The sequence below is a fragment of the Gallus gallus genome, chromosome 5 (assembly GCF_016699485.2).
Source record: "Gallus gallus isolate bGalGal1 chromosome 5, bGalGal1.mat.broiler.GRCg7b, whole genome shotgun sequence".
NCBI classification, from domain to species: Eukaryota; Metazoa; Chordata; class Aves; order Galliformes; family Phasianidae; genus Gallus; species Gallus gallus.
This window is the reverse complement of record NC_052536.1, coordinates 10,943,318-10,965,557: the sequence shown is the minus strand read 5'-3', so window position 1 is coordinate 10,965,557 and position 22,240 is coordinate 10,943,318. Positions and strand designations below refer to the sequence as shown.

At 36.4% G+C, this 22,240-nt stretch overlaps 1 protein-coding gene across 18 annotated transcripts in view; it reads left to right on the top strand.

Annotated features, from left to right (window-relative positions):
• Nucleotides 1-22,240, top strand: part of SOX6 (SRY-box 6) — a 404,747-nt gene that overhangs the window by 212,175 nt on the left and 170,332 nt on the right. For all 18 annotated transcript variants that reach the window (XM_025150674.3, XM_025150677.3, XM_040700840.2 and 15 more), the window contains one exon: nt 21,387-21,476. In XM_025150674.3, the coding sequence (XP_025006442.1) occupies nt 21,387-21,476 (90 nt within the window). The remainder of the gene's footprint in view (nt 1-21,386; nt 21,477-22,240) is intronic.

The window sequence follows — 22,240 nt, the reverse complement described above, 5'->3', positions numbered from 1 at the left end:
ATTTGGAGATGCTAGCACTTACTTGAATTTGATGTATGCTTAGTATCTTCTGAATGAATTTATTTATAAGAATAAGTATCAATGCTATTGATTAAGATGTTTTTTTGCACTTCTAGGGTCCTGGTCTGTTGAGGTGTGTAAGGCATGAAAGACCCTCATCTGTCTAAAACAGTTTTAAATGGATTAAATCACAGAACATTGTAATTATATAAATTATTTATGATATAATTGATGTACTCAAATACATAATGAGTCATGAGGATAGATGATCGAAACTCAAGTAAAAGTATGTCATTTATTAGTATTAAGTATCTTTTCAAGAATGCGTGATTTCTTTCAAGTTGTGGCTTTTTCGTATGTGATTGCATTTTAATCTCTTCTGCCACTGCACGCTGTGTACTTTCAGCTGACCCTTTCAATGAAACCATTTATTTACTTCGATCACCAAGATGCTGAAATTATCTGCTGTCCTAAAATCATGTTGGTCACAATTTGAAACTGAAAAGTTTAAAGTTTGTGGGGATCAGTCCAGTAGTTCTTGCTTAGCTAATACACTGTTACGTGCAAAATGAATAAATAAATAAATAAATGTGCCATATCGAAGATCCCAATTGGACTGCTTAGTATTCTGAGATAATTCCAATGGGCCAGATTTTCAAACGACCCTAGCATTAAACAGCTTTTATTTAGTCACAAAAGATTTCATTTATTAAAATTCTCAGTGCTGAGAAAAATGGGAACACTTCAGAGAAACTGTACTCTGAAAATCTTTCGAGTGCTTGAAAGAGAGTTCAACTTTGGGGAAAATGGAGTGACTTGCTTTTTTGTAAACGTATGAGAAAAGTGGAAGCTCAGCAGTTGTCACACAGTTCTATTCTAGTGTCGTGCTTGGTATGATACGCAGCACGTATGTGCACATTTCTGCAGTCGCATCGAGTATTTGGTATTTCATTGCCTTGGCATCTAGTATTCTTTTCAAAGAAAGAAAACCGATCCATTTGTTCCAAGGGAGTGCGCCACTTACTGACTATAGAGAACATCTATGGCACGATAAAAGGAGCTGTAACTTCAAACACAGTAGCTTGCATATTCATCTAAAATATACTGTGGGAAGGTTTGTTAGCCAAGAGATAGATGACTGTTATGGGCTAAGAAATATCATTTGACAGGTCCTGTGCAGAAACCATTATGGAAGTCTTTTCAAACTATAAGTAATCTCATAGATTTTAATAGAAGATAAATCAGTTTGCGTTCTATTGAAAATTAATGTTTCTAAAATAAATCTTGTTTTAACCAGTAAAGTTTTGGCTTCGACCAAAAGACAATCAGAAAATGTTCTTTATACCATTAGTGAGGCAGAGCATATGTTTTGCTTTATCAGTTGCTGACACACATACTGATTTACTGGTTTGAAAACAGTAGCTGGGCTACTAGGATCTATTTAATTTGTATTAAGCTAAAATTTTATCCTGCACTTTGAAATTCTAGAAAGTAGTGTCTTTTTTTTTTTTTTTTTTTTTTTTAATATTATGTATGTATTTTACATTCTTATATAGAATCTTTCTTTTACAAAGCCAGACAGCCTCTCGTGTGCTGAGGCATGGAAAAGCTGTGAGTGGTTGCTGTTCTTATGCAAGACTGTCAGTTGGTGGGCAAGTAGGGAAAGAAAAATGATGTTAACCCAACCCCGCAGAACTTATGCTCCCTAACCACTCTGAAATCAGAACCACATTCATTTTGAAGCGAGTAGCCACTTGGAGCTTGGTAAACTTTGCAGACTTGCTGCTGATTACTACACCCTTACCTGTGCTTAGCTAGGATAGGCAGGGCTCATAGGTTTAAGAGATCCCTGCTTGATGGGAACTCCTAATGTACGGCGTGGTTGCTGACAATTCTGACATCTCTTTAGTTGCTTTTATTTTGTATCCCAGGCTTCCAGGAAAGGAGGCACGACATGGGCTTTGCGAGATGCAGTAGCAGCTGAAACTTTGAGGGGGCTTTCCACAGTCTGATGTGAAAGGGCTGAGGTCCCACAAAGAAGTAGCTGACTACCCCCAAGGAGGCTCTAAATTCTGAAAACACATTTGCAGCCGGTAGCTCCTGTATTGCTTTGCATAAAAGGTATTATATAGCCACATTTTTTTTTCTGGTGGAATTGGTATTTGGCTCGTAGTGTCTTGACCTTGTCGTTGCATATACTGTGAACAGACTTTCCAGTGACCCAAGTGATGAGTTGTGGCTACTGACTCTCGATGTCTAACTTGAAACATACAGGGACTGATTTTTCAGGTACGTTCAGCACTTACAATCTCAACTTTCAAAACTACTGGGCCCAGCAGCTCTAAAAATGAGGTGTGATTTGATTCAAGCACTGTACCTAAATTTTCTGACAGTTCTCTGAATGCTCCAATTGTGTATGTATCTGTACCTAGCTATAAGCACACAGATGTATAAATAAGTTTTGCGAATGTTCAGTGTACATAAAATACGTGAGTTCTATGTATTATTCCAATTCATCTGGGCAGTAAAACCCAGCTGTCATTAAACAACACTTTCCCTCTTTCAAATGACAGTTATGAAATAGCAGACTAGTTTTTCTTTCAGAGACCCAGAAGCATCTGCTGGCTTTGCTGTGTGTCTATTACGCCAGGCTGAAGGTGCTGTTGATAGAGCCTTCTGAAAAACCTTCCATTTAAATGAGGATGAAATTCTCTTTATTAGCATGAAAAAAAGAGAAATATTTATCGTTTGAACTGGATAAAAGGTCCTTCAATTCTCATTAAATGTTTCTGGAGTCACAATGGTCATTAAACTCTTCACTTCTTTTCCTCATATTTGGAGATTCTGTCTTCTCTGATAACAGCTAATCTGGTAAATACAAACCTGTACATATTTCAGTGAAAAAAAAAATAGTCTTTGTTCTGTCTACATTTATGTAAGCAGGATTTTTTTTCTCTTCATTTTATTCAGTTTTGTCTTTAACGTAGCTTAAGAATTGAATGGTTGAGAGCTTTTTTTTTTTTTTTTTTTCTGTGAGTTTCAGTAACAGAAAAGCTTACATCTCAGGGGAATAAGACACCCAAACTATTGTTTAGCTATCTAACTCCCAATTACACAAATGGCAATTAGACACTTAAATCTTATTTAGATATCTGAATAACCTCGAGGATTTGAGCTACTAGATCTTTGTCTGACACGGTTCTTATGTGGAAAGGAGAATTAGGGAGGAGAGTATGAAAACAATAGTACAATGTAGGATGAATTGATTCCTAGGTGATTTGCCTGCCTGAATCTAGACAGCATTTAGAAGTATCTCAATCAAATGTTTAAGAAATTAGCCTCTATTCTAATTAATCAAATTTTGAATTTTCAGGCATCGGACAGATACAGTTGATATTTCCAAAAGATAAGTTAAAAAGAAGAAAGTATTTCATGAAGGCCAGATGCTGATTTAGTGAGAGTCACAAAAGAATTTAAACATAATTTCTTTTTGTACCTTGTTTCCCTGTATGATTCAAAACAAAAAGATTTTTGAATGACATCTATGAATAAATCTGACCTCTGTTGAATAAATTCCATTCAGAAACATCTTTCTGAATAAGCCTTTAAAGGAATGTCTAGGACTGGGTTCTATGACTTTGGGCTTTTTTTTGTTCTGTTTGTTTTCTTTCTAGTTCTGCATTGCACAAAAGGTAAGAAGGGGACTCGATGAGCAAGATCTGTCTTTTGGCCACTTTTGGGTAATAATAACTAAAATGAAATTCAGAGCCCCACTTGGAATAATTAATTGTTACATTTTCCAAGCATGAGTATTTGGGGCACCTCTTTTCTGTCACATGTAATCATTTAATACTCATTATGAAATTATGGTCAGAATGAGTATAATAACTTTGCATTGTTGTGTTTTCAATTCCGTTATCTGTTACACAATGTTATTTTTCAAGTCCTTTTTTAAAAAATTGTCGTTTGCCAAATTTTCCTGTTTATGAACTATTCAGAGATAATTGAAATTGCCTGTTTCTCACATGTATCCTATTCATGCCATCTGCTACCTGAAATTTGGTTTGGATACTTGCCATGCAGTTGTAAAGTGCTTTTCATTTTTATTTATTTCTTGTTGACCATATGTTGTGCTTATATTTGGGCACATTCAGTGTCATATATATATCTAAAAAAGAGAAAGCATACATTTGTCTTGATGTACCTAAAGCAGGTACATCAAGTTTACAGCAGTTTACTTATTAGCACCTGATGATGTCGCAAGCCCGAAGTTAATTTCATAAAGGTTGATATTCATTCATGTCAGAAATTGAGAGGTGCTTTCTCAACTAATCTTAAATTATGGAAAAGTTACAATAGTTAACTGGTGAAAAAGAATCAGCGGTAGTACTGAATCTATTGGTATTGCAATATTTCAAAAGAAGTAAGTTCTTTAATAGCCACGTGTGATAAAACCTTCTTCCTATCTGAGAAGCTGAGGCACGAAGGGATTGAGACACTGATTTTTCCACCACTGATGTTTTGTAAACCAGTCTGGTTTGTGGGAGTGTAGTGATAAACTGTTATTCCTTCATTCCCCTTTCATTCTAACGTGGTGGGCCAGTCCAGGTGGCCACCGAGGAATAAGCAGTTATTGCAGATTTGCAGGCTTGAATGGTAGCTTTACAGTACTCCGAGATTTCTTTCTCAGATAGTCCAAGAACTGTTAGATTTTCCTTAACACTAGTCGACAAAACCAAATTAATGAGTATGTATGTAGGTGTGTGGCATGACTGAGATTTGATTTGTTAGGATGTTTATCTTCTGCAGTGAGGTAGTATAATTTACTCCTGACTGTGTCAGTGAGGAGTAATGCTTTCTCTATTTGCTCTTGGAAATAAATTTTGTAGCAAACCAACAGTTGTACAGCGTTCAGATAGCTTCAGAAATGTATGTTTGTGTAAGTCTGTATATACATTTTGCATGTATGAGAGGCTAATCAAAATGGCTGAGTATGCACACTGACTACTCCTTCTCCTTCAAGAGTTCCTGCAAGCAAATTGTTGGAAGGAGGTCAGAGAGATTCGTGGCTTCCCCTCTGTAGCTCAGCACGTGCAAAGATCTGGCTGACTAAAGAGGACTGTTAGGCTCCATTCCCAGATGCACTGCTGAGGCAGAGCTGCTCTGCGAGTCTTGCTGGACTCCTGTGGCACTGATGCTGCCTCAAGGAGCCATGGCATGCATTTCACTTGATGTTTCTGACCACTGAGCTCTCACACTTTGCCAGAGAGAGAATGGAAGAGAGTGGAAGTAGAAAGGTAGAGCTTTGGTTTGCTCTCCAAAATATTTGAAACTCTTGCATGCATATGCTCTGGAAAGAAATCCCTGAAGCCCAGTATGAAGAAATATTCTTTGAAAGCTGTTTAATTATCCACAATAATCCTTAGCATGGCTTTTGAGAGACAATATTTTGAAATCTTGTCTGCTTTGGACTCACTGGCCCAAGCCTTTTGTTCCCATTGCCCTGAGTTTCGCTGTACTGGGCCTAGACAACTTCCTGAGAGCCTGTCTGAGCAAAACGTGTCTTTTAGGCACAAGACGAAAGCAGAGAAGGAGAAAAGAACGTGTTACTTTAAGGACTAGATAACTCTAGGCAGAGAAGAAAGGAAACAGAAGCAGCCAAAAAAGAAAACAGAAACATTAAGGAAGACAGAGTAATTTTTCCCAATCCAGTTTAGAGTGTAAGAAGTGAGCATCTGCAGAGAAAAGATTTAGCCTTGCAGATGGCTTCACTATTGGAGATCGCTCTGTTGTGTGCGTAGGTCTCATCTTTCCACTTTTGGGTGCACAGAACCCCGATCCCTAAAGTCCAGGCGTTACTTATGGAGATTAGAACTACTTCATATTTGCTCTCTGGCAGTTAGCCTGAGGTCACCTGACAAGGGTGACATTTTTAGCATAAGTGCTATTATTTTTCTAGGCTCAGGGTTTACTGTTGTCATTTGACTTGGAAAATGTGGACTGGATGAATGGACTTGTTCCTTTTGTAGGGGATTACAATAACACACGGAAGCTTGTGAGTGCTTCTGACAGATGTGTTGGCGGCCTGCCACTGCATGAAGGGTGCGGCCCTGACTGACAACTTGCAATTATACGATGATGAATGGTTCTGATGTGTGTTCAAGAGAAAACCACTTTCTAGAAAGTGAAAGTTGTGCATGCGGTTCCTATAAAGTAAGACTTAAGAAAGACCCTAACTTCTATTTTTTGTTGGGATAACTGATTTGGATCCCCTTTTCTGTCAAGCTTTGTCTGGTTTGGATAAATAAGGGCCAAACCAAAGTTTATGTGGGGAAATTTAGCTTTGGCCCATTTGGCTTAAGAAATGCTTTATCTGCATTTTTAGTCAAACTGACATCATCATTGTAGAAATACACATGCACACACGCAGAGAGATACTTAAACATATACACATGACTGTGCAGTAGCCAGCAAGTTCATCAAAGAAAATCCATCGAGCAAAAAACCACTTTTCTGTCAGGGGTATAATTCACCCATCAGTAGGCCTGCGTAGCTCATGTTAGCGTTAATAGGAGTTTCAGCCACACACCAAAGACAGAACGTACCCACAGAGAACTTACAAATGATCTCTTTCTTTACTAGATTTAGTCCAGATTTTTACAACACAGTACTGTCAGAGTCATAGCTTCTAAGCAGGAGACATAGAGAAGGTCCAGTGTGGACCACCAGGGATCTTGACCCTGGCAAGTTGTTGCAGAAGATAGTTGATGTTGGCTGATAGAGTGGTTTTTTGTTTGTTTGTTTGTTTGTTTTTGGTTTTTTTTGTTTGTTTGTTTTTCTGGTGTAGGGACTGTATCTACTGTCCAATATAAATTGTGCAGCTTTAGGGAGCTGTTGGGGATAACTTTGCCTGTTAATATTGTCAGTTGAAACTAGAACACCTGCAAAACAAGAGAAGTTAGGCTATTAGATTAGGATATGCTATCTAAGCAAGAAAAAGGATGTTATAAAAGTAGTGTCTAAAAAAAATCTGAAGTTTGCTTGATTTGAACAAAGATAAGAGCATACTCTTATTATTCTTTTGAATACAAAATTAATGGCTTACAGGTTCTTTATGTATGGCTTTCAGTTTGGTCAGTTCTACTGACTCTTTTTGTGTAGACTCTGTCTATTACAAAGAGGAGGTAGCCTGATATGACACAGTGATTTTTGCATGACTTAGCAGTGATCAAATCTTTTGATTTTACTATTTGTTTGTTGGCAATATTTGCTCTTATTCTCTGATCAGCTGCTCAAAAGAGCAGAAAGTTACACTTTTAGGGCCTGGATCTCTGTCATCCATCTTGTGAACTTATCAGTGCAAATAAGATTAAAAAATACAATAAAAATGCATAGGCAAATTTTATACTTATTTGATAAATATCTGCATTAAGTAAATGACTGTGGCAATTTAAATTCTTTAACCTATGTTCTGTGACTAACTGCCTGTAATCTTAGGTGCTGAGTAGGCTCAGTTAAAAATTTTTCAGAAGAGTTGTGTTATTTTCTTTGTATCAAAGTTCACATTTAAACCACTGTTTATAAGACAATAAAGTCATTAAGGAGCTGTATTTCGCTGAAGAAGTAAATACATTATTTCCTGTCAGCTGATAGGCTTTTGGATAGTACCTGCTCATGCCTGGATATGGGGAAGTTCACCTGAAGGAGTTGTTCCTAAATCCAAAGTCTTCTCTGAATTGTTATTACTTGCATAAAATTGAAAACTTCTCAGAACTTGTGCAATCTGAGTAAACTTGTTGCAGAGAAAAAGAATAAAAATGCCAGGTAGCTTTAGTGTTCCTGGAGTATACAGCCAGCTCTGGGATCTGCAGTGACCTGTCTGCCTTTTGGGAAAAGCTGTGCCTGTGCATACCGCCTCCTCCCTTTGTGGAGATAAAATTTTGGTGCCCGTTGACTACTGGCTTAGGTGGAGCACTAGAAGTTGTACTGGTTGAGATAGTAAGTTATATGGCATATATAACTGTGGAAGAAAAAAGGAACAAAAGTAAATCAATTCAGTATGTGTACACCAATGAGTTCTGAAGGGTTTATGAGTTTCACTAGGAGTAATTAAGATGATTCTTTATTTTTTCCAGGGCTTCCATTAGGAAGTGCACTAGGTGCTGTGAATATACTGGTAATAAATTCAGTCCTTGTCACAGACAGCTCTCAGTCAAGTCCTGTGATGAGAGAGAACAGGTGAAAATACGATTGGTGGAGAGAAGTGGGCACTGTAATGATGCTAGCATATTTGATACAAGAGCAGCAGTCGCAGTAAACCACCTGCCCAGCCATACATAAGGTGGTGTAAATTATACCTCACCCATAAATAAGTGTAAAAAAAAAAGCTTAAGAAACCAGAGTCATGTAACTTGCTATGTTTGAGACTCTGCCTTCTTATGCCTAAAGTGCTTATTAATATACAAATAGTGTGAGAGTGCCAATGTGGGAGTACCTCTTAGGCAGGTTTGCAGGCCCAAGATTAGAAGACCAATTAATTGACAAAAAAGATTGCATGACTGTCTAAGTGCAGTGAGCTCTGTTGTTAGTGTTAAAGAAACACGTCCTAGTAAGGTAATTCATATATGGAGTCAAAACAATGGAAATGCAACCAAAGGGTAACACATTTATTTCACCTTTAACATGTGTAGACACACATTATATGGACCAAACCGTGAGCATGTGGTGAACCTGGCAGCAGCCCAAGCTGCTGCCTTTGCCTTGATAGAAAGAAATTTTTGCCTTTCATGTTTGATGCACACTGCTTTTTCTGTGTGAGGTCCATAGATGCAACCTTTTATATAAAGAACACACCCTAAGAAATTATGTAGTGGCCTTAACTAAGGATACTCTAACAGGCAGGAAGTATAGCTTACAATTAAGAAATATATCTATCCTGCTGTGAGTTTTGTTATTCCTGAAGTACAAGTGCATTAGACAATGATCCACTGCATGCAGTAGGAATCAGATCTTCACCTGCTACTTATGCATTGAATTTGGTGATACTTAAATGAATAAATTATATTATGCTCTTTCAATATCCTATGTCATTTAACACTCTAATAAAGATATTTTCTACTATATCCTGTTCTTTGGAGCTTGTAAATAAGAACTTATAATTCAGTTTTAGAACAAACCTTTTGCATAGGGTTTGTTCTAATAACATGAAATCTTCTACTAGCCCTAAATATGAGAAAAATCCTTCTAAACAATTGTGTCTTTGTTAAATTTGCATTTGTTTTAAGACTATATCATAAAACAGCATTTACCTCTACAATTTCAAGGTAACTGTTGTACAACTTCAGCCATGCTTAAATTTTCTTGGAAGTTATGCATCTAAAGTTCAGGTCATTAATTTAAACTGTTATAATGATAGAGTCTGGATTAAATCAACAAGAGCAAGGAGACTTAATGTTTAAGAAAGAAATCCTGTAAATGACCTTCATTACTTGCAGTAGAACTTGTAGTGAGGGTTGCAGCATTCTTCAGCTGCATTGCCTATTTCTTGCTTGTTAGTGAGGAGACTTAGAAAGTGAAGGTTGTTTTTTTACAGAGTAAGAAATAAAGAATAGCTCAAAACAGGTAGCTGGAACTTACTGCAGTGACCTTTCTCTGTGGCTGTGAAGGCTTAATTGTGCTGAATATGTATTTACCTTTCTGAGTAGTAGATTTTGGATGAGAACTCCCCAAGAATTAAATCTGCTCTCATTTTCTCAAATGACCTCCCTTTTATTAGCTCAGAACCACATTGTATTGCTGTGCTACATATTCAGGAAAGATGCATGTTGTGATGAATTTGTACATCATGTCTAGGGGCAAAAATTGTTTCCTGACATGGCATTGAGTGCACTATCAGCAAGTTTGCTGATGACTTCTGCCTCCTACAGCAGGAGGAAGTGATGCCATCCAGAGTGACCTTGACAAACTCAAAAGATGGGCCCTTGCAAACCTAATGCGGTTCAGCAAAGCTAAGTGCAAGGTTTTGTACTTAGATCAAGGTAATCCCAGATATGTATACAAACTGGGAGAAGAACTCCTTGAGAGTAGCCCTGCTGAGAAGAACTTAGGGTTGTTCAGCCTGGAAAAGAGAAGGCTGCAGGGACACCTCATTGTGACCTTCCAGTACTTAAAGGGAGTTTATAAACATGAGGGAAATCAACTTTTTACACCTGTAGATAGTGACAGGACAAGGGGAAATGGTTTTATACCAAAGGAAGGGAGATTTAGATTAGATGTTGGGGAAGTTTTTTACCAAGAAAGTGGTGAGGTGCTGGAACAGGCTGTCCAGAGTCTGTGGATATCCAGTCCCTGGAGGTGTTTAAGGCCAGGTTGGATGGAGCCCTGGGCAATCTGATCTAGTACTTGATTTAGGGGTTGGCAACCCTACCTGCAGCAGGAGGGTTGGAACTTGATGATACTTGAGGTCCCTTTCCAACCCAAGCCATTCCATGATCCTATGACACTAGATGAATTAACAGATGGCAGAGCACATCCTGCTGTGACATCACTTATGAGCAGGCAGGGGAGATGTGCAGGTCAGTTGATGGGACATGACATTCCAGGAGAGCACAAGGAACTGTGTTAGCCACATTAGGACAGGGTGCATCGTGCACTCTTTTATTTGGTGAAGCCGGATGTGGAGGAACTCAAGCCCATGTTTTGTTCACCCACTCTATTATCCAACACAGGCGATTACCAGCAAATTGCCACTGTTTCCAAATCCAGTTCACTAATAGAATGATTCTCAGTGAATGTGAAATTGTCCAGTGTGTTATATCCTTTCTGGTTCATCTGAAGTCTTAGTGTCTATTCTTTACTTATTCAAGCTGGGCTCTGAAAACATGATTATTACGCGATAGTTTTTTTTCTCCTAGCATAATCTGTAAATGTAGTGCAAACATAAATCATCTCAAAGTATTTGTGAAGAAGAAAGAAGGGTAGTTAGCATACCAGCTTGTGACTAAGAGTGTGACTTCAAAAACGTCATTGATTTATTGGCTGCTTAGTGTGAGGTGCTTAGGTCCTGATTCTTTTCCAGAGGACTTTGTGTAGAAGTTTATATATAGCTATATATATTATAGCTTCAATCTTAACACTGACTTTACATTGACACAGCTGCAGCTGTGAACGTTCAGCAATTCCTCAAATACAACCCCAGGTTTTTTTAAATTGAGCTCCCAGAAAATGAAGCACCATAAATGCGACCCATCATTTCTCCTTCTCCATTTCCCTCCCTAATTCATTTCATTTCTTCAAACTTCTGCAATGAAACGTGGCCAGTGTTTGTGAGGACAACAACCTCATTTGCTCTGCAGTTCCAGTTTCTGCTTTTGTGTTGTGGTTGTCCCATGTGCTGAATGTAGCAAGAATCCTATAAATTTTTTTTTCTGTTTATTGCTTGGTTTTTTTGTTTGTTTGTTTTTAATTAAAAAAATGTATCATAATGCGTACAGGGAACGAATGAGGATTTCCTGGAACACTTTATTTCTAGTACCCCCCTATCATTCCAGCACTTGACTTTAAAAAATAAATAATGATCTTTTACAAGAAAAGAAATTGGTGGCTAATTTTCAGATGTATATGTTTAGGGAAGTGAATATTTTAAGATACTATTCTTGAAGTTAAGTCTTTTTCACAGATTTATAATAAAACAGATATTATTCCTGAAATATGTATCTATGGCAAGTAGCTTGGTGCTTGTGAGATTTGTAAACCTCCTAAGACTCCACTTTCTGGGATTAGCTCAGGAAAGTCTTGTTTGTTCTGTATTTATATTTATATAAAATGTGATAGTTTAACTCAAAATTTTAGTGGTTTAAAGGAGGCCATAGAATTGATGTTGTCAGTGTATTTTAGTGTCCCAGAAAAGACTACATCATCTGCCATAGAGATCTTCAGGAATGGTAAATAGAGAAGAGATTCCAGCTATTGTTTTCATTCCTTTGCATCCTTGTTTGAAGTCATTTCAAATCAAGAGCATATTATTTTGCTTTCTTTGTATTATACTTTTACATACAAAAACGCTTAAGGGTTTGTCATGAAAAATTCTTTTTGTTATACAATTGTTTTAATTTCTGAATATTTTATGTAAGAGCTGAGTTCAGATTTTTATACACAATATTAAGAAGCCTTCAAATCATTAAACAGATGTTTATTACTGCATTATTAGGGTAATGAGTAGAACATGATTTGGGAGAACAAAATAGAGGTCTTTTTGAATCATCAACGTTTTGTTCGTAAATCATCTGGTGGCACAAATTTTATGAGGAACATCAATCAGTTTAATAGAAATGTTTTCTTGCTGTTCAAGAAGTCCGCTCCATATTTCCCTGACCAAAAACTAACATGGTATGAAGGATCTCACCCCTTTATTTTTGTATTACCTTTTATTTAAGATGGTTTTACTCCCCAAAACTTTTACTAACATTTTTGTAGCCATTTCACAAAATTTCTTCTTTGGTAAAAGATACATTGCTTAATTGGCATTGAACTTCATAGGAGAAAATGTAATGTCAAAAACGCCTACTTGTGCTACCAGATCATTCCTTCAGTTGAGATGGGACCCTCTGCTTGCTTCAGCTTGGAATGAGGAGCTGGGATAACTGTGCAGTGTTGAGAGAAAAGAAATTCTGACCCCAGATCCTTCTTAAAAAGAGCCCAGTGTCTGGGTTTATGGCTGAACTGACATGCAGTCTGCAGCTTCTTGAATTACTAGGGAAACTCTGCTGTAGAGGAAAGACGCTGCATATTTCCAGAGCCTGTGTGATGCGTGGTTAGTTCCAGCGCAGTTTAACAAAGAGAGATTTGAAGATTAAATTCTCCCTAGTCTGAATAATAATGAGAAGAATGTCACTTCAACTCACAAGTGTTTGAAAAGAGTGGATACCAAAGATGAAAGTGAATTGTTTAGGGTTATAAAAGGATTGTATCAAGGAATTGGAGGTATGAGATTAAGAAAGAAGAGCTAGCCTGAATGTTGGAAGAAATTTCAAATCCATTTAAGACTTGAGTAAATCTTGATGGAACTATGCTGGTGAGTTCTAACTAATATAATGACTCCATCTGTTCTTTTTCACACTGAGGAAAAAAGTTAACTCAGAAAGATGTGTAGATGTGGAAACATGGAAAATAATATTTTGAAGTTGGCTTCCACCCGCAAATTTTCTTCTTTTTCGAGGTAACAAATGTTGCAAATCCTGTTGATTTTGTTACTTTGCAAATAAACGCATACTCAGAGACAGAAAAAAAAAATCATTCTCCTTTGATATGTAAGTTTATGTAATCTCTTGCTCAGGGACTGCAAGCAAATTTGCACTCCCCTTTTCCTGACAAACCCTGATTGCTATGTGGAAGGCTTCAGACTATCTCTTGCCAATATTATATCTTTGCTTGGAAAATAAATAGAGGTGCACATACTTAGGGAATAGGTGATTACATGTAATATACAGCATGCTATCATTGTAATGTAAATAAGGCGGTGATGTATACTTCAGTGAATGCAGCCAATCTAACAGTAGAGTATGGCTTATAATGGATAGGAAACTCTAAGTGGAGGAATGAAATGTACATGCAATTTTGTCAGATTTAAAAGATATTTCTCTTCTACTAATATGCCAAAACACTGCATCCAAGCAATCACACTGACATTTCAGAAAGCTCCCTTTGACATACAGTGTATCGTCTAGTGCAGTGTTCATGAAATTAACATTTTTCTGGAGTAATGTACAATTAAGTGACCAAATAGTTCTGAGGCAATACAACTGGATTTCACAGGAACTAAATATATTTCTTCACACGGATCCTGCATGTTTTAGTTGAGCCGTCATTAGCATGTTTATAATGGTTCTAATTTAGCACAACATTTTCTGAATTTTATCCTTGAGTCATTTACAAATTGTTCATATTGAGTAAACAAAGGAAACAGATTGCATTTTATACTTAGTAATTTATCTGAAAGAAGAGGGGAGGGTTAATTGTCTGAAAGTTTTGCTCTGTTTGGGGAAGTGATTCTAGTCTTGCATTGCTTGGCACACAATGTCTTTTTCCCTCTGTTCTGGAAAAAAAGGAAAAAAGAATGGAGGAGTGAGTAAAATGAAAAATTAGGAGCAGCACAAGATTGGCCACTCCCAAATGGGAGTGCGGAGCAGAATTGGAGCTGGCACGAGATTATCTAAAACAGTTGGTGCATTCCTTAATGATCAAGTGCTTGAGAAGTCCAGCTCTCTCTCACAGAGCATCTGTGTTGATGTTTATATCAGTACCCTGCTGTATGGGAAAAGCATGCTTTCTCTTGTTGCTTTTCTAAAAATAGTGTGGCATATAGCATTGTATGAGTTATTTTAAGAGAACAAAAACATTTGCAAGGTTAAAGGTTCTGCTTTTTAATAAATAAATGAAAATAAAGGTCAGGGCTGTATCTTGGTTTATGTTTTACATGAAATTCTAACTTCTTTTTATCTAGAGTTTTGCACAGAGCACAGTGTTCTGTGCAGATACTCTTTGCACTGGAGAGGTCCTGTTGAAACAAGCCATCTTAGGCAGAATTGGTACAAGCTTCAGACTACTGTTTTTTCCCACTAGCTACATCATAGAAAGCAGGTCTGGAAATCACCCCCCGTTACGTTCCAGTGTTTCTGTTTAGAATGTCTGTTGGTTCGTGCAAGATCTAGACCATTCAAGTGGTGCAAATGAATTCAGAGGAAAACCAGAACATTTTAATGCCTAATTATTTTTAGTGAGCTTGGAGAGTTTTAATTAAAAGTTAAGAGAGCTCTCCAAGCTCTTACAGTTCTAATTTTATCATATTGTGGAAATCTTGTCACTGTGAAAAAATGTACAGCAGTTGGCAGATTCACTTGGTTCCCTGGTCTAAACAAAACTGTAGTGCTAGGTAGTCAGATTGCAGACATGCTGCTTTTGCAAGAAAACTTCTACTGTGGGCTTATAAACATAACTAGAAAGACTTATTTGCACTACATGCACTTTTTGGTTTTCTTTTTGTCTTTTTTCAGATGGAGAGATCTCAGTACTGCGGGTTGCGTTGAATCGGGAGCAAGTAGTGATTCATGATCAGAAATGTACTGAACAAAATGCTTGTGAGATAAGCAGTCTGTGCCAGAGATGTCACAGCCTAACTAGCCAAGGCAAAGATGTGGATAGAACCAAGTCAGTATGAGAGCAGGGAATAAGCAATTGGCCATGATTTCTTAGCTCCTTTAGGGCAGGAACAAGTTACAGAATTTAGGAGTAAATCCTTTGTAATTTGCAATAAATGTAACAGAAAGGATTAGCATATTTTCTTGTTCTAAATGTCAGGTTGCTTACTGTTGTGTTGTGACTGTATTTCCATTCTCCAAGAATTTGGCTTTTGAAATGTTGTTAAATACAAAACAAACCAACCAACAGCACTCCCCCTCCACCTTCTTTTCTCCCCCCCCCCCCCCCAAAAAAAAACAACCAAACAAAAAAGCCACCAACAAACAGTTGGCAAAAGAAATTAGTTTGCTACCTACCAGCATGGCTGAAGTGCCTTGTATTTTAATTTTCTGTTAGACCACAACAATTAATTACTTTAGGAGAAGAGCATGGAAATTGAGAAGGATGAGATGAGATTCCCCTGACCTGCCTCTCCACTGACAACAAGATTGGAGCCAAGCTGCTTATAAGCAAGAAACAGTGCCAGTACATTACAACTATGGGTTTTGAGCCTTCAGGCTGATTTTTGATTAGTTTTGTATTGTTGCTGTCTCTCTCTCTTTTTTTTTTTTATTTAAAGTTTTTTGAAACAGAAAAGGATAATTTATGTTTGAAAGAAGAAAAAAAGTAACTATGGCAACAAAGAATCTATCTGAGTAACATTACAAAAAATTTACGTCCTCAAAGGAAAGAAGGCACTGCTCTGAAAATAATGCCTCTTGTTTTCTTATGTTGGCCCACAAAGTCAGAGGTGGACAGTTGGTGGTATGGCAGTAGAGGTTGAACCTTCACACGTACATTCTGTTACATGTTGTTGCTGTGTGACAGATGGCAGGAGAGGGGCAGTCTGACAGAGAATGGTGAACAATGGTTTATAATCTTGTGGTTTAGATGGCAAGTCTTAAGTTTCGTGTGCTTGAGAAACGCTGAGTGTCTCTTGTGGTGTGGAAAAAGATATGAAAAAGCAGAATAGGGAGTGTGGCAACAAAATACTAGGCACTGTAATGTTTATTTGAGGGTTATTTGATTTGCGGGGAGGAAAAACCTTCCCTTCTGTAATAGGAATCCATTGAGGTAGGCCTCATAAGCACAGAGATGCTTGTCCCTAGGTGTTCATAATCTCATTTAACATTCATTAAACAGTACCTTTTCTCTAACAAAGATTTCACAGATGCTGACAGGGTAATTCCACTTTTGCTGTTTTTCTTGTGATTTAGGCTTGAATGATGCATTTGAACTCATTTGACAAAGGCTGTTCTGAAAGACACATTTTCTCCTGTGGAGCTGAAGGCAAATAAATGTAATGAGAGAATATAAACATAATACTTAGAGAAAAATGAATGTTAGAGGGGGAGGAGCTTGCAATTTGTTATTTAGTCTCAAAGCTTGCACAAGCATACTCTTCTCATGTTTAGCAGAGATGTAGATGCCACTGATTCCAATACTGTTCTTTTAAAATGTAGATGGGAAGCTTCTCCTTCTGTTGAGCATCTGATCATGTTTTCAAACTGTTTCCCTTGTAGGGTGTCTGATTTCTCTTCTAATTCCTCTACCTTGTCTTTTCCAATGCTTCTTTCCATGAGATGTAGCAGTTCAAATGCATGTAGGAAAATGTCACCTATACCTTTGATTGAATTATACTTCTGTATTGTTTATGAACTTGCTATGCATTTGCAATCATTATTAATAAATCAACGTGCTTTTGTCTTCTGTCACAAAGTAATGTATATATTCAAAAAGAATTGTATGCAAAACAAGTCATGTTTTAGAACTCATATCATTAATAATTATCAGTTTTCAGTATTGTTACAACATGTTTTCAGGGAAGCTTATTATAAAAGAAGTAACAAGGCACTGCACAGTAGCAAGAATAAGACAGTTCAGTTGATCACTGGTATAGGTGTTATAAATATGCCAGTCTGTACTATAGTGTTTTATTAAGTCTCAAAAAGTCAAAGCTGATTTGAAATAATAATGTCTGACAGTCAGTGCTTTGAAGTTTTGCTGCTGCACTCTCACATTTAGGCTTTCTTTTATGTATGACTTTACCATAAAAAACAAAAACACACACATGGCATGAGCACTTTTTTTCTTATCTGTATTTCAAAGCAAGTAATAAGAGGCTACTTCAGTGAATTAAAAGGGGAAAAAAAAAAAAAAAAAAAAAAGAGGAACCCTCCCCCATCTCCCAATCCAAATCAATGAGGATAGGTGCAGGCCATTGTAAGATCATACAGTATTCATGTAAGCTATAGAGGGAGTTGCTAACTTGTTGAAATTAAAAAAAAAAAAAAAAAAAAAAAAAGAGTAAGAAAGAGACAAGAGGGAAAAGCTATCCTTGATAGGAACAAGATGACTTTCATTTAGTTGGAAGAACTTGAGAGCTTGGCTGTGATAGCTAACACACTCGTTCTTCATCACCGGTTGTGCTACAAAGAGCTGGATTCCATCCATTCCATGACTGATTGATTACCCAATGGACAAATGTTAATTCTTTTCATCGATGCTTTGTCATTCTGGAGAGATCCTTTTCATCTAACACCTAGGCTTTTTTTTTCTCTTGTCTGTCTTTTTTCCTGCTTATTTATCTTTTAAAATCTTCAGTCACCTCTGCAAAGCTCTCGTGTCGTAAGATCCTCACAGCACCTTAAAATCCTTTACTCTACAATTAAAATCGCTAATTTAGTATGTGTTAAAGTGTGCTATTAAATACACACAATTATTTCATTTAGTCATCTCAGTCTAATTGTTGTTAACCTGTTTGCTGCCCTTGAAAGAAACAACAGAAGAATATAAAGGCAAGAGTCTCTCTGTTGCTAATACAATAAATTCCTTCAGTGCAACTTACATGAGTTTGATCCTACATGTGTCAGTACAAAATATGCTACTTTGCAGCATAAACTCGACTGTGGTTTATAAAGTCAGTGAGAAGAGCTAAAAATGTATAAATGCTAATTTCTTTCTTTGCTTCTTTTATAATTGTCTTCAACAAGAATACCCCTGAATTTCACAAATGCTGGGATCCGCAAGATTTTGTAATGGTTCTGAAGCAGAGCCTCAGTGCAGGGAGAGTGATGCAGTGCAGATGTGAATTCGGGCTTCATCGATGTTCAGTGCTGGATTCTGAGTCGTTGTTTGGTTTCTATAATGAAACAAATCAGAAAATGAATCAATATGGATGAAGACAATTCACTGATGTCAGAAGACATCTTTGTAGATTTTGTATGTGTGTAAAAATTAATTTTCAGCACACAAAGAAGAAAATAACCCTTTCTTATTCTCAAACCTTTTCAAAATGTGTGTTTGTGAACACTGAATACAAAACTTGAAGGGAGATGTGCCTTTCAAGTACAAGCCTTTATATTTAGGTTTGTGTCTAATGCGAAGGACCTCCAGAGAGCTTGAACATATACCACGATTTTAAATTCTAAAAATTATGCAGGTTAACTCTGCTAATTGAAAATGTACAGGACTTTCAAAAGAGCTGTTTTTACAATGTTATTAAAAGGCCGTTGCATGTTCTTGTAATCTTCCCAATAATTAAATACAATACTATAAATTGTGTGGTCAGAGATGTAACGTAGAATTTGAATGGCATAGAGGTGTTGAAAGTCAGTCTTAAATATTTTTTCAGTCGTTTGTAGAAATAAGAATTGTAAGTAGCAACATGATTATATCTTTTCCATTCCAGCTTTTTCTCTGTCTGTCTTTAGAAATATTCTTTGCCCTTATACAGTGTAGTAACTCTATGGAAGAACAAGCATAGTCTTAGGCAAAGTAAGGCAGGGTATAAAGTAGGTGCTTTCAAAGCAAGTAGTTTACCAACTCTTGTGATATTTTAGAATCATTTCTCTGAAATGTAAATGATTTTCCATATTTGTATGAATTGAGGAAAATATCTAAGTTAAAAAACAATAGTATATATAACTTACAGCAAACATCACAATAAAACTCCGAAGCTCCTTTTCTTTTTTTTTTTTCCCCAGGGATGAGGGGTCTGAGATTTTGGCAGGGGAGAAACAAAAACATCTCTTTAAACTAATGGTAGTATTTAAAATAAATAAATAAATAAATAAATAAAAGGATAAATTATAATGTTCTATTGATAATTGATGGTTATTTCTTGATTCTTCTATTATCAGGCCAGAACTCATAAAAGTAATAAGTGCCTGTTATTGTTAAAAGTAAATTGTTATTATATAACAAGTATTTTAACACTGCCTATTGCAACTTAGAGCTCCTTAATTTTGTCTCTTTCATAGAAAGATATAATTAGTAAATAAATTAGCTTTTCCAGTGAAATATTACTTCAAAAACATTTACGAGCTGTGTTGTCTTTACACAGAGGCTTGCATAGTGAGAATGTGTTGTAATTAAAACCTGATCTTTGATCTTCTGGTGGTTACAGTTTGGTTTGCTTTCAACTGGTTTTGCTTTTTTGTTTCTCTGTTTTTTGTTTTTGTTTTCCAAGTGGGTGATGCTAATGTAACTTATTTTCAGCTGAAACTATTTGAATCCTAAAATGTTCCTAAAAACTATGTGAATCCTAAAATGAATCCTAAAAGCGGCTGTATGACCTTTTACTTCCTTGAACATCACCCTAAACGTTTATGCCTTCTCTGAATGCTTCTCCTCTCTGACTCTTTTTGGACTCCTCTGAGTTGGAACACGCTGTTATGCTCTGTATTGATACTATTTCTGTTGCCATTCTTCATAAGGGCTTTTTGCTTTTGGTGTTACTTGTGTGAGTGATTCTAGTGGGACTGCTTACATGGAAATTTGAGCTAAAATTTGGCCTTAATCTGTCAGTAACTTAACAGAAGATACAATAAACTAAATTCTATGTTCTTGTTGACCCAGGTGTCAATTCTCAAGTGGCTGGTGTGCTACCAGTACAAATGCTGTCAAAATTCGGAGAATTTGGAAATCATTTTGTGATTTGACTTCCTCTTAATGCAAATGGCAGCTTGCTTTGGGGGTTTCTAACAAGATAAAGTGTGAGGGTAATCTCAGCGTATTCAAGTAAGAACCAATGTGCTCAGCACCCCCAGGGTGGTATGTAGTCTTACAAGGAGGGCTCTTTGCAAAGATTCATTTCAGCAACAGTATTTAAATAATGTTCTTTGTATCTTGATAAACTGAACTTAAGTGATTCCAAGGATTTTAGCATAGGGTTTGTTCGTGAACCTGTCTACGAATGAAAGAAATGCATGAGGTTTAAAGGACATTTTATTACTAACTGGGGAGGGAAGATAGCTGTTTAGTTTTGTGGAAAGTTTTCTCAGTGACTATTTATAAAACTGAATTGAGGTTCTTAAAATCATAAAACTGAATCATGACATTAACCATCAGAATACCCACCTTAAAAATCAACTGGATTGTTATGTACGATTTTGACTTCAGAGTCAGTTCAGTTTAAGAATTGAAAAAGCCTTTAGATTTTAGTGAAGAGATGCTATGCTCAGTATCAAATTTTGCAGTGGAATTGAGGTCTGATCATATGAAATTTACTAGTCTTCTGCTTTCTCCTAAGTGTAATGACTTCAGTGACAGTTTTGCCCACAGAAGGCCTATCAGGGTGGGACAAAATTTTGAAATATATTTTGAACTTCAAATTATGAAAGGAGATCTTCTAATCATTGCATGTTGTTTATAGTGTACCGAGAAAATTTCTGAAACTGTGAACACTGAATATGTAGAATGCTTTTGTGAATTCCATGGAGATGTTATATGAATAACTTTTGCATTGACATGGGTATAAAAATGGGTTTCAGATGTCACCGTGTGCCAAATTTCCAGAAAACCCTTCTAAATCTTCATGTATAATTTGGAGTGTACAATCATTCTCAAATGAAAAAGACAGAATTTGTACATACATTGGCAGTCTATGCATGTAAATTGGCAGTTAGCATGCATAAATCCTGAACAAAGTTTTTCTTTCAATTAGACTCTTGTTAAATCCATAGTAACTCCATTAACCTCAGAGGAATTAGTTCGGATTTAAAATGCTGTTAAAAGGGAACTCTGGTTACTGACTTCCCTTTGAAACTATGGTCCAACAAGAATAAGGGGAAAAGCTTTAAAATGAAGATGGCACCACTTTTCCTGATGCATAAGAATATATTTGATGTTTCTTCCTTTTTTTTGAATAGATTCTTCCTGCATGGAAAAACTACTTTCTAAAGACTGGAAGGAGAAGATGGAAAAATTAAACACAAGTGATCTCCTTGGAGAAATTAAAGGTATCTCACTAGATCCAATTTGAAACGTTTACATATATTTTTTAAAAAGTGAATTGACTCACTTTCAGAAAAATAGTAGAAATAACAATTGCAAACACTGGGCTAGTTACATTAGTTCATTGACATTAGGCTAGGTATTTCTGTGACCAGAGGAAAAAACGTCTTCAAAATGTGGAGCTACTTGCACTTGGTACCATTTCTTCCCAGTTGCATAAATTACTTTCTGAATATAAAAGGGGAATCATTGTATAATTACCATTCTGAATATTCTATTCAAAATTGAAAGGAAAAAAAAAAAGATTTTTTAATATTCATGCTATTTCTGGGGAGGGAGAAGCCTTGGATGAAAGTTTGGACCCACTGAAATCAGTGGGTGTTTTATTGCTTATAGAGACAAAATGTTCCAGTATATTCAAGTTTTGTTGTATCAGCAGTCTAGTAAAAGTGAAACTCTTTGACTATTAAAGAGTGTACCGAAAACTTAAAAGGTTTTTTTCCATACCCATCAATTCTCTCATGGATTTTCATTTTTCTTTTTGAAAAGAAATTCAGTGTTATTGACTTAGAAGCAAATTTTAAAGGTGTTGCTTGTTTGTTTTTTCTTTGTACTGTGAGAAGGGCTCAAAAGGCATTTCTGAAGAGCACACAAGGTATCTAAGATTTATTTCTTTTCACTGGAATAACTTTATTAAATATCAATTGCAAATGTATGGAAATAAAGAATAATAACCATTGTATTAATAAGTCTTTACTAATAGGGGAAA